At 45.5% G+C, this 13,477-nt stretch overlaps 1 protein-coding gene and 1 pseudogene across 8 annotated transcripts in view; one reads left to right on the top strand and one right to left on the bottom strand.

Annotated features, from left to right (window-relative positions):
- Window positions 1-10,842, bottom strand: part of STK25 (serine/threonine kinase 25) — a 407,778-nt gene extending 396,936 nt beyond the window's left edge. For 4 of the 8 annotated variants that reach the window (XM_033957950.1, XM_033957944.1, XM_033957949.1 and 1 more), the window contains exon 1: window positions 9,123-10,480. In XM_033957950.1, the coding sequence (XP_033813841.1) occupies window positions 9,123-9,152 (30 nt within the window). In that variant the 5' untranslated portion in view covers window positions 9,153-10,480. The other 4 variants (XM_033957946.1, XM_033957945.1, XM_033957947.1 and 1 more) reach the window with 4 other exon arrangements.
- LOC117366520 lies at window positions 2,896-3,521 on the top strand (annotated as a pseudogene).
- Window positions 10,843-13,477: the final 2,635 nt, after the last annotated feature.

Raw genomic sequence — 13,477 nt, 5'->3', positions numbered from 1 at the left:
GGAAATAAGGCAGTTTTTTGGGGACTAAACCCCTTTCTTCAGGTCAGGACAGGATACCATACCATAACAGCAGGGGTGCCCAAATGGTCGAGCGCGATCGACCAGTAGATCACAAAGGCAATGTGAGTCAATCGCGTTGCCTTGGCAATCTTTTTCTTCCTGCCTCCCTGAGCCAGGCCAGGTGCGTACAAGCGCCGGACTCATAAGACTTCACCTCTGACGTCAATTCTGACGTCAGAGAGGAAGTTCTGGGCCAGCCAATCGCTGCCTGGCTCTTCCTCTCCGACGTAAGAATTGACATCAGAGGTGAAGTCTTGTGAGTCCAGCGCTTATACATTCCTGGTCTGGCTCGTGGAAGCAGGGAGAAATCGGCATGGTGGCTTAGGGGGTAGGGAAAGAATCGGGGAAGTGGAAAAATTGGCGCGATGGCTTGGGGGGGGCAGAGGGTGAGAGAAAGAAAGAGAGACAGAAAGAAAAGGGGAGGGGCAGAAAGAAAAAAATATTGGATTTATAGTCAGAAGAAGGAAGTGCAAACAGAGACTCATGAAATCACCAGACAAAAAGGTAGGAAAAATGATTTTATTTTCAGTTTAGTGATCAAAATATGTCTGTTTTAAGAATTTATATCTGCTGTCTATATTTTGCACTATGGCCCCCTTTTACTAAACTGCAATAGCAGTTTTTAGCGCAGGGAGCCTATGAGCATCGAGAGCAGCGCAGGGTATTCAGTGCATCTCCCTGCTCTAAAAACCAATATTACAATTTAGTAAAAAGGGAGGGGGTATATTTGTCTATTTTTGTATAGTTGTTCCTGAGGTGACATTGCATAGAATCGTCTGCCTTGACCTCTTTGAAAACCCGCGGAATATAAATGATAATTAACATTTTCTCTGTGTACAGTGTGCTTTGTGGTTTTTTTTTTTAATTTTATTGTTGGTAGATCATTTTGACTTGGTCATTTTAAAAGTAGCTCGCAAGCCCAAAAAGTGTGGGCACCCCTGCTACTGACCTTTATGTAAGGAAAATAAATAAAAAAAGATAAAGGAAACAGATATGATTCTCCCAACTAGTGGTGGAGAAAATAATAGCAAAAGAGTTTTATTACTTCGCACTTGGGCATTTGTGAAATCTAAAAAAAACTCAAGAGGAGAAGGAGTACAGAAAGGAATACCAGATGAAACTGAAAGAAGCCAAGAGAGATTCGTCTGGCGAAAGCGAAAGAGCAAATGGGTATGAAAATTAAAAAGGGAGAAAAATTCTCTCAGATATATTAGTGAAAGGAGGAAGATAAAAAATGGAATTGCAAGACTGAAAGAAGGTATGAACTATATGGAGAGTGATGAGGAGAAAGCAAATATGCTAAATATTTCTGTTCTCTGTTCACTGAAAAAAATCCTGGAGATGGACCGCGATTGGCTGGCAAAGTTACACGTGAGAAAGAAGTGGATACCATGCCATTCACAGAAGAGTTTATTAACAACTTGGAAGAAATTGAATGTTGACAAAGCCATGGGACTGGAGGGGATCCATCCCAGGACATTGAGTGAGCTCAGAGTGGTTCTATCAGGTCCTCTTAAAAGATTTATTCAATAAATCCTTAGAGATGAGGGAGGTTCCGTGGGACCAGAGAAGAGCAGATGTAGTCCCTATTCACAAAAGTGGTCGCAGAGATGAAGTGAGAAACTACAGGCCGGTAAGCCTCACTTTGGTTATTGGAAAAATAATGGAAGCATTGCTGAAAGAAAGGATAGTGAAATTTCTAGAATCAAATGGGTTACAGAATCAGAGGCAACATGGTTTTACTAAAGGTAAATCGTGCCAGACGAGTCTGATTGAATTTTTTGATTGGGCAACTGGAGAATTGGATCAAGGGCGGTTCCTCATAGAAGGCTCTTCAACAAACTCGATGGGCTGAAGTTAGGACCTAAAGTGGTGAATTGGATTAGAAACTGGTTGATGAACAGAAGCCAGAGGGTGGTGGTTAATGGAATTTGCTTGGAGAAAGGAAAGATGAGTAGTGGAGTCCCTCAGGGATCAGTGCTGGGGCCGATTCTGTTCAATATGTTTGTGAGCGATATTGCCGAAGGGTTAGAAGGTAAGGTTGGTCTTTTTGCGAATGATATCAAGATTTGTAACAGAGTGGACACCCCAAAGGAACTGAAAACCATGAAAAAAGATCTGCAAAAGTTAGAAGAATGGTCTAACATCTGGCAACTAAAATTCAATGCAAAGAAGTGCAGAGTGATGCATTTGGGGAGAAGAAATCCGAGGGAGCTGTATGTGCTGGGAGGCAAGATGCGAATGAGCAAGGACAGGGAGAAGGGCCTTAGGGTGATAGTGTCTGAGGATCTGAAGGCAATGAAACAGTGTGATAAGGCGGTGGCTGTAGCCAGAAGGATATTAGGCTGTATAGAGAGAGGAGTAACCAGCAGAAAAAGGGAAGAGTTGATGCCCCTGTACAGGTCGTTGGAGAGGCCACACTTGAAAGCATTGTGTTCAGTTTTGGAGACCATATCTGGCCAAGGATATAAGAAGACCTGAAGCGGTCCAGAGGAAAGCGATGAAAATGGTAGGGAGTTTGCGCCAAAAGAAGAACAAGAGAAGACTAAAAGACCTGAATATGTATATTCTGTAGAACAGGAGATATGATACAATACAGAACAAAATCTTTTCCAGAGAAGGGAAAATGGTAAAAAACAGAGGCCATAAATTGAGGTTGCAAGGAGGTAGACATAGGAGTAATGTTAGGAAATTCTTCACAGAGAGAATGGTGGATGCCTGCAATGCCCTCTGGAGGGAGGTGGTAGAAAGGAAAACAGTGATAGAATTTTAAAAAAGCATGGGATAAACCCAGAGGATCTCTAATTAGAAAATGAATGCAGCTAGCGCCGGAAGATGGGTATCTCGCGGGACAACTGGCACAAGCGCCGCAAGACTGGAGGCAAAAGAAAGCCCTAGCACAAGAGGAAGTATGAGTTGGGAGGCCCCCCGCCAACACCAAGATTGCTCTCCACCGGATTCACACAGTTATAGTCCGAGGTGGCAACAAGAAATATCGAGCTTTAAGATTGGATGCTGTGAACTTTTCTTGGGGCTCTGAGTGTTGCACCTATAAGACCAGAATTATTGATGTGGTTTACAAAGCATCCAATAATGAGCTGGTGAGAACCAAGACGTTGGTAGAGAACTGCATTGTTCAGATTAACAGCACTCCTTACAGATAGTGGTATAAGCACACTATGCCTTGCCTCTTGGACGCAAAAAGGGAGCTAAGTTGACTCCTGAAGAAGAAGAAATCCTGAATAAGAAGAGATCCAAGAAGATTCAGAAGTATGACGAGAGAAAAAAAAAAAAAAAGAGCCAAAATCAGCACCCTCCAGGAGCAGTAGTTCCAACAGGGGAAGCTACTGGCCTGTATAGCCTCCAGACCTGGGCAGTGTGGGCGTGCAGACGGCTATGTCTTGGAAGGAAAAGAGCTGGAATTCTACCAGAGGAAGATCAAAGCTAAAAAAGACAAATAAACTGAAAACTCCACTCTTCCAACAAATAAAACCCAAATACCTGATTAAAAAAAAAAGAATGGTATAAACTGAAGAACTAAGTCCAATAATGGGCAGACTTGCACGGTCTGTGTCCCACATATGGTGATTTGGTATAAGATGGACTACAGAGAATATTGATGGGAACGCCAATAACTTGAAATATGAGGACGTTCATTGCTGGGTTTCAGCAGGGCAGCGCGAGGGGAAAGCAGAGAGCCAGGGGCAGGCGAGAGGTAGCTCCGCCCACCCCCACCGCGTCAGCGGCTTCAGCCCAGACTCCCCCATAAGAGGGGGCGAGCAGCGGCAAGGGGCTCACTGTTTTTGACCGCTGGAGGAGAGGAGAAGGGCAGGCAAAGAGAGGAGAAGGACAGGCGAGGAGCAGAGAAATATTTGTTTCAGCAGGGCAGCGCGAGGGGAAAGCAGAGAGCCAGGGGCAGGCGAGAGGTAGCTCCACCCACCCCCACCACGTCAGCGGCTTCAGCCCAGACTCCCCCTTAAGAGGGGGCGAGCCAACGGCGCGCGGCAAAGGCGCTCGCCTTAGCGAGAGCGCCTTTGCGAAGGAGCCTTGAGAAGGAGCCCAGGCAGCCCAGCAGCGATATCTAAAAATTAAACCACAGGTACTCATTTCTCTTTCTCTTTCTACTCTTTCAGCAAGCTGAGCGCCGGGCACAACCCATTCACACCGTGGGACATAGGAACGAGAAAGGAGTAATGGAGGCCGTAGGAACCCAGCTGTGCTACCCAGTATACTGCACCGAGTGTCATATGTATAACTACCTTCCCTCTGGGAGGCAGGCATACATATGCGGTCGATGCCAGGAACTGGATAGCCTGAAGAAGGAGGTCGGGAGACTGCAGGTTAGAGTCCAGGAGCTGGAGGGACTCTGCACCTTAGAGGAGCAGTGCTGGGTAACTGAAGACACTGATGACACCGCCAGAGAGAGCCACATCACGGAACAAGTCAGAGAGCTCGAGAAGTTCATCGAGGAGGCCTGCCGGATGGTGGAAGCACAGGACCACCAGCACATCAGGAGAGAACCAGCAGAATCCACCAGACAGAATTCACCAGACGCCATGGAAATAGGACCTTGCAGAGGATCTGGACAAGCAGATGAGGTGGAGATCCAGCAGAGCCCAGAGGAAGGACCAGCGGACTGCGCCATTGACACAGACCTGAGACCAGAGAGACAGTTGAGGAAGGGGAGGTCTGCTATCGTAGTGGGAGACTCAATCCTGAGAGAAGTGGACAGTTACATAGCCAGAGGGAGAGAGGATCGACTAGTCACATGTCTCCCGGGGGCGAGAACGAAGGATGTCATCGACAGAATTGAGAGGATCCTGGAGGGAGCCGAGACGGAGGAGACAGCAGTGGTGATCCACATTGGAACCAACGACGTCAGCAGGAGGAACTACAACAGGACTACACTAACTGACCAGTTCAGGATCCTGGGGAGGAAACTGAAATTGAGGACAAGGAAGATAGCCTTCTCAGAGATCCTGCCAGTACCGAGAGCGGACGCAAGGAGGCAGAGTGAACTACAAGCAATAAACGGTTGGCTGAGGAGATGGTGCGAGGAGGAGGGGTTCCACTTTGTTTGGAACTGGACAACCTTCTTGGGGAAGAACAAGCTCTATAGGAGAGACGGACTACACCTGAGCACGACTGGGACGAGGATGCTGGCACGCAACATCCAGAGCGTCATAGACTTGGCTTTAAACTGAGGAGAAGGGGAAAGCCGAGAGTCGATCTGACCTCGACACATCGGACAATTGCATCAAATAAGGATACTGAGCAAGGACATTGTAAAAGAGGGCTCGGGACAGAGTGGGAATCTCTGGAAAAAGGACCAAAGGACGTAATGCAGGGGCCCAAGGTGCAAGTGAAACGGGCAAGCAGGATTAACAAAGCACAATGAGAACCAGAGGGGCAACCAGAAATGGGGAAACAAGCTGAGGACATAACAGACACACCGCAGGAGGAGGACGATCGAGGCTCGGCTCGGGGACTAACCACCCATGAGGGGGACGCCAAACCACGCAAAAAACCAACAGGGAAGGCAATCAACCGGGACTTACAGTGCCTATACACCAATGCTAGGAGCCTAAGGGCCAAAATGGGAGAGCTGGAAGTCATAGCCAGCAAAAAGGACCTGGACATAATTGGAGTCACGGAAACATGGTGGACTGATGACAACAAATGGGATGTGGCCATACCAGGGTACAAGCTCTACAGGAGGGACAGGTCACACAAAAAAGGTGGAGGAATAGCACTATATATAAAAGACTACATACCCTCAACCAGGATGGAAACAGCAGTAAGGGCGGATGGCTTGGAATCATTAAGGGTTAAGCTACTAGGAGGAACTGGAGCAGACATAAAATTGGGACTGTACTATCGCCCACCTGGAGAATCGGAAGAAATTGACCAGGACCTGGAGGCTGAACTGAGGCAGATATGCAAGAGCGGAAGTACGGTGGTGATGGGAGACTTCAACTACCCGGGGATAAACTGGAGTATCGGGCATTCAAACTGTACGAGGGAGACCAAATTCCTGGAGGCCACAAGGGACTGTTTCATGGAACAGCTGGTCAAGGAACCAACACGGGGAGACGCCACTCTTGACCTAATCTTCAACGGACTAGGGGGACCCGCAAAGGAAGTGGCGGTACTAGCCCCACTAGGAAACAGCGATCACAACACGATCCATTGCAGGCTAGAAATTGAATCATCAAAGATGAAAAGAACCACAACGACGAAACTCAACTACAGAAAAGGGAATTATGATGCCATGAGGAAAATGGTGGGAAAGAAACTCAACGGCAACACAAGGAAGATGGAGTCCGTAGAAAAAGCCTGGACCCTACTCAAGGGCATGGTGCACGAAGCACAGAACCTGTGCGTTCCCAGGTTCAGGAAAGGGTGCAAAAAAATAGAACAAAAAATCCAGTGTGGATGACAAATGCAGTGAAAAAGGCGATAAGTGACAAGAAAGCATTGTTCAAAAAATGGAAAAAGGACCAAACAAATGACAACCATAAGGAGCACAAAGAACACCAGAGGGAGTGTCACCGAGCGGTTAGGAAAGCAAAAAGAGAATACGAGGAGAGACTGGCGGGGGAAGCAACAAACTTCAAATCATTCTTCAGGTACGTTAAGGGGAAGCAACCGGCAAGGGAGGAAGTGGGACCCTTGGATGATGGAGACAGAAAGGGAGTGGTAAAAGAGGAAAAAGAGATAGCCGACAAGTTAAATGAGTTCTTCACGTCAGTCTTCACGAATGAGGACAAAACCAATTTTCCAGAACCCAAAAAGATCATAAATGGAGATCAGGAAGATAATTTGGTCCGAATAGAAGTGAGTCAAGTGGATGTCCTCAGGCAGATAGACAGGCTAAAGAGTGACAAATCGCCAGGTCTGGACGGCATTCACCCAAGGGTACTCAAGGAACTAAGGAACGAAATAGCAGAGCCACTTCGACAAATATGCAACCTATCCTTAAAAACTGGAGAGATTCCGGAGGACTGGAAAATAGCAAATGTCACGCCCATCTTCAAGAAGGGTTCAAGGGGTGACCCAGGAAACTACAGGCCGGTGAGCTTGACCTCAGTCCCGGGAAAGATGATGGAAGCGCTGATTAAGGACAGCATCTGTGAGCACATCGAAAACAATGGACAGCTAAAGTCGAGTCAGCATGGCTTCTGCAAGGGAAGGTCATGCCTCACAAACTTATTGCACTTCTTTGAGGGGGTAAACAGCCAGGTGGATAAAGGGGAATCCATAGACATCATTTACCTTGACTTCCAAAAAGCCTTCGACAAGATACCACACGAAAGACTGCTTAAGAAGCTATGGAACCATGGGGTGCAAGGGGAGGTCCACCGATGGATCAAAACCTGGCTGGCAGACAGGAAACAGAGGGTTGGAGTAAAGGGCCATTACTCAGACTGGCAATGGGTCACGAGCGGAGTTCTGCAGGGATCGGTGCTGGGACCGCTCCTGTTCAATATATTTATTGAGGCGGGAACAAAATGTGAAGTCGTTAAATTTGCGGATGACACCAAGCTATACAGCAGGGTCAAAACCACAGAAGACTGCGAAGATCTCCAAAAGGATCTGACGACGCTGGAAGAATGGGCCAAAAAGTGGCAGATGAGCTTCAACATAGGGAAATGCAAGGTCATGCATGTAGGGAAAAAGAACCCGATGTTCACTTACAAAATGGGGGGATCACCGCTAGGGGTAAGTAACCTGGAAAGAGACCTGGGAGTGATGATAGACACAACATTGAAGGCGTCGGCGCAGTGCGCCACAGCCTCAAGGAGAGCAAACAAAATGTTGGGCATCATTAAGAAAGAGGTATCACGACCAAGACGAAGGAAGTCATCCTGCCACTGTATCGTGCTATGGTGCGCCCGCATCTGGAATACTGTGTCCAGTACTGGTCGCCGTACCTCAAGAAGGACATGGCAGTGCTGGAGGGAGTCCAGAGAAGAGCAACAAAGCTAATAAAGGGTATGGAAAACCTCTCATATCCTGACAGGCTGAAAGAGCTGGGGCTGTTTTCCCTGGAGAAGCAGAGACTTAGAGGAGACATGATAGAAACCTTCAAGATCATGAAGGGCATAGAAAAAGTAGACAAGGACAGATTTTTCAAATTATGGGGGACCACGAGTACAAGGGGGCACTCGGAGAAGTTGAAAGGGGACAGGTTTAGAACAAACGCTAGAAGTTCTTTTTCACCCAGAGAGTGGTGGATACATGGAACGCGCTTCCGGAGGCTGTGATAGGCCGAAGCACGTTGCAGGGCTTCAAAGAAGGTTTGGATAGGTTCCTAGAGGACAAAGGGATTGAGGGGTACAGATAGGAGTAGAGGAAGGTTATAGGGATAGGAGTGAGAGGCAATTTATAGAAATAGTCGGGACCACTGATCAGGCAAATGGGCCTGATGGGCCGCCGCGGGAGCGGACCGCTAGAGTAAGCTTCAATAGCAACTCTAGTAGTTGGAACCTAAGAACAGTACCGGTATTTCTTTACAATCTATGGCCCAGAAATATCAAAGCAAAAAAGACAATTTAATTTAACCATGAATTTGTGATGTGTGTAGCTAATGGGCATACTGGATGGATTGTTCAGGTCTTTATCTGCTGTCATTTACTATTTAATTATAACTAAATGCTACCCTGACTTAAAAGAGGATCATTACTATCATGTGTAAAAACTACCTATTTAGAGACATTGCCTCGGTGCTTTATCTTGGAGAGGTATCTTCTGAAAAATGGTAAAATCTTATTATAGAACTACAGTATTAAAGCAGATACTTAAATTTTGCACCATCATATACCAGAAGATTGGGCAGATTCATACAATTTGTAAATATCCCAACAAAATTAATCATGCAGCTGTTCTGGGTGAATACTGCCATCCAAATGTGATTATATAACCAGCACTATGTATCCACACTACAGCTTACAGAGAACAATCTTCTTTCCTGAACACCTCCAAGACAAATCCTGCAGTACATGAAATCACATCATATACCTTCAAAAGAAAAGCTGGTTAAGTACTGTGCCTTGGCTTACCTGGGAAGTGAAGTCTTTGAGATGTGCCATTGTCCCAGGGTGACATCTATTCTCATCCAAAGACAACTCACTTTAGTGTTTAGGGAGGATCTCTAAGCTGCCTTGCAAAAAAGTGTTTATCTAATTCCAAAGCATCAGCAGAAACCAGTATACCACAAATGGATTAATCCACAGCTACCACTTTCTCTCACTAAGAGCATATACCCTTTCTCCAAATGAGTCCAATAACTTCCTTTAGTTCTGCCCCTACTCTTAAACATACACTGGTCTGACAAAGCCAAATTCCAAGACTAAACACTCAATGTCTCTTCCTCAACAGCAGTCCCAGTAGTACAATACTCTCCCTCTCCTACTTGCTAGTTCTTACCTCCCTTAATCAACCTTTTCTTACTTCCTTCAAGTATTAGTTCACAAACCAAACCATCTTTCAGCTCCCAACCAATTTCCTTATATTTGTTTAGCCTTCCATGTGGACTAGTGTACCTTGTGTAACTGTCAAAAGCTCAAGCAAAACCACCTTTATTGTTGCTAGTTGCAGATCTGAGAATTTCTCCAACTCCCAGGAATTAGCAATGGCTCCAGTTGTACTGAATCCCTCTTCAAATCCAAAAGTGGTCTTTACTGCACTAACCGGTAATTCCACTTACGGATCTGTAGTGTGTACCTCAATATAGTTACTCCTCCTTAGGACTTAGAAATACCTTTAACTGCTCTGGCTCCCCAATAGTAACTTTCCCTTTAGGGACCCCACTTCAAGATCTACTAGCGCCCCCCCTCACTGAAATTGCTCCCAAGCAGCTCTCAGCAGTACCCGTTATTGGACTGGCTCCAGCCTGCCAATCCAAAGTCTAAAGCATTCGTGGGGATCCCATCTGTCTAAAAGTTTCATTGCCTTATAATTAGGGGTAGCTCAGTGGTAAGAATTCTCGCAGGCTGGAACCAACACTGAAGAAGTTCAAATCACTGAGGAATCACCACTGGAATACTATAACCAATCGCCAACTGTCAGAATTGCAGTACAAACGTTATGTACAGAAAAATATCATTAACACAGAGCGAAATGAAAAGGCAATATTTCTAAACAACCGATTAAAAAGCGTGTTTAATCTTAAAGCAACAGAGTAAAAGGCCATACATTAGCAGGCACGCCACCAGACAGTTCCACCTCTCGAGGTAAGAGGCACTAACATAACATTAAAACAGCAAGCTCCCCTTCAGGCAGAAGATTCAGCAAACTACCAGCAAAAAAAACCCAAAAGGCAGGAAAGTAAAAGAACCGGAAAACAGGTTGACACTATACTGTATAGGTCTAGAGAAAAAATCTTTCCTACTCCACCCATCCTCACATGTAACTCAAAACAGGAGGGAAAACTAACCTGATTGGCTAGAGGTGGGAGCAAGGAAGCCAAAGCAAACTCCTCCTTTCCTCCGCCCTCCTATCCCGTCTTCCAGTGTTCCCTTCCCAGTACTACATGAGAAGCAGGCAAAGCTCATTCAAGATCAGTGTTGCCAGCAGGACATGTTTCCCCTGCTGCGGGAGTTGGGGGGAGGGGAGCTGCGATTCCGAAGTTTTAGGCTATTTTCTTACAATATGTAGAGTTTGCTAGCTGTTATTCGTTATTGTTCCAGCTGCTTCTCTGCGTTTTTCAAGCCTCATTTTGGTGCTCCAATAGCCTTTCTCACTGTATTACAAGCCTCATTATGGTGCTCCAATAGCTTCTCTCAGTCTATTCCAAGCTTCAGTTTAGCTTTTAGAACTTTGTGCGCAAAAGGTAAAATACGGATCCGCTGGATTCTCTGGATTTCCCTGGATCCTCTATAAATTTTAAAATTTGATTGAAAAATTTGACTGTTTCCTGACTTCGTTATAGATATGTCGACTATGGATATATTTTTAAATTTTTTTTTTTAATTCCTTCATATGTCAGTAAGACCATGCATGAGTCTTGCTATTCCAGTCCCTCAATGTCCACCTAGGGCAGGGGTAGGCAATTCCAGTCCGCGAGAGCCGGAGCTAGGTCAGGTTTTCAGGATATCCACAATGAATATGTATGAGATGGATTTGCATGCACTGCCTCCTTCAGATGCAAATCTATCTCATGCATATTTATTGTGGATATCCTGAAAACCTGACAAGGCTTCGGCTCTCGAGGACCGGAATTGCCTACCCCTGACCAAGATTACCCGACATCTGGGGAAACCCACACATGTCCTCTTTTTAGAGGACTGTCCAGGCTCCCGGGTAGACTTTCCAAAACCAAGCATTTGTCCGGGTTTTGGAAAGCCCCAATGAGCTCCGGCCTCATCTGGCGGGCCTCTGAACATACATGGATGACATCACACACATCCACGTATGATCCAGGCCCTCCAGGTGCAGCTGGAGCTTGTCCAGAAGAAGAAAGGAGGCTTTGTGGGGGTGGGGCTTGGGGCAGAATGGGGTGGGGTCATATGTCCAGGGTTTCCCGGAGAAAATATGGTAACCCTACCATAAGAGCTAGATGCACAAAACACGGTCATTAAGACTGTGCAAGTCACTGTTGGCTGATTTGTTAGCCGACTCTGGAACAGCAATCGATGTTCCAACAAGTCTGCATGCAAATGATTTGCAAGGAGGTTCACTGTAATCCCATCCAATTGGTCATTGTGAGAGTGACTTAGAAACATGCACAGTATAGTCCAGATGTTACAGCCACAATGTATGCCAAGATGTACTACATCGGTCATAGGCGTGGCTTATTGTAGCGCGTCATATGCGTACTGTATATTGAAGGCCTCAGCCGCAAAGCATTCTTGTAGCAAAGCGATTTATAAACACCACCGGTAGAGATTTTCCTTCTTTTTGGAGCTGTTGGAAGGATTTTGGAGCTGTTGGATTCAGCAAACACTGTTCCTTGTTGTTTTGTCTTTTCCAGTTGGTTATTTTTCAGTTTGGAAAAGCCAAGTTGTCGCTACATCCAAGTCATACCATTCCACATATGGAATTATGTGGAGCAGTACTAGTTGTAAAAATAGCAGATATGGTACTAAAAGAATCTGACAGTCAAGTGAGCACAGTCAACTTCTACACTGAGAGTAAAGTTGTCCTGGGCTATATCCATAACCAGACAAGGAGATTTTATGTGCATATCAGCAATAGAGTTGAACGAATAGGAAAGTCAACACGACCAAAGCAGTAGCATTACATGACAACAAACCAGAATCCAGCAGGGCCAGAATTTCTCCTGAAACCTGGCCATCCAATATCAATTGATGAGAACCCTTTTGAGCTCAAAGACCCTGAGTCTGACGCAGAGATTCATCCAGATAGAACTGTTCTTGCCACAAGGATTACAATTGAAAGCAACTTAGAAGCTCAACAGTTTTCTCGTTTTTCAAACAGGTCATCATTTAGAAGGGCCATAGCATGCTTGATCCACATTGCAATTTCAATGCATCAGCCAGTTGATAAAAATCCTGATACGTGTCACTATTGGCACATCTACACAAAACTTCTATCAGTAAATGAGATCATTCAAACAGATTGCACCATTATACACTATGTACAGCAAGAAACATACACGAGAGAGATTAATTGCATCAGAAAGGGGATGAACCTTCCAAGAGACAGCCCCCTTCTGAAACTGAACGTCATGCTGTTAGAGAGTGATCATCAGAGACTAACACATGAAGCATTAACCACCTTGCTGGCAGAGGTGGCAGCTATTATGAATGCCAGACCCTTAGTACCAGTATCCTCTGATCCAGAATCACCATTGATTTTGACCCCAGCTACACTTCTCATACAAAATCAACACCAATGCTGCTCCACCTGGAGACTTTAAGGATGGCAACATCTACAAGTACTGGTGGAAGCAAGTACAACATCTTGCTGATATTTTCTGGAAATTATGGAAAAGGGAATACATTCCTACTCGTCAACCACAGAACAAGTGACAGGATAACTGGCCGAACTTACAAGAAGATCTTGTACTGCTCAAGGACAGCCAAGCTCAGTGTAACAGCTGGCCCCTGGGCCTCATAAGCAAAACCTTCCCCAGTGAGAATGGGAAAGTTTGTAAGCTGGAGTTCAAGATTGTGAACCAAGGAACAGTGAAGACCTTCATCTGACCAGTTACAGAAGTGATCTTCCTGTATCGTGAAGGAATCTGAGACAAGGACGTCATAGACAATTGTCCATCCCAGAGACTCAATAACTCTTTTTCTCTCTTTTATGTTTGTTTGTCTATGTTGTGTTGTCAGTCTCTCATTACAGCTCCTATGAGACTGTCAGAGAGAGTTCATCCACGAATCAGAGATGACAAGCTAAGCCAGAAGTCATCAAGTCAAACTTCAATGATTTATGGACTTCGATATGA

Source organism: Geotrypetes seraphini, chromosome 9 (assembly GCF_902459505.1).
Source record: "Geotrypetes seraphini chromosome 9, aGeoSer1.1, whole genome shotgun sequence".
Lineage (NCBI taxonomy): Eukaryota > Metazoa > Chordata > Amphibia > Gymnophiona > Dermophiidae > Geotrypetes > Geotrypetes seraphini.
The sequence above is the reverse complement of the archived record's forward strand: the minus strand, read 5'-3'. Positions and strand labels throughout refer to the sequence as shown.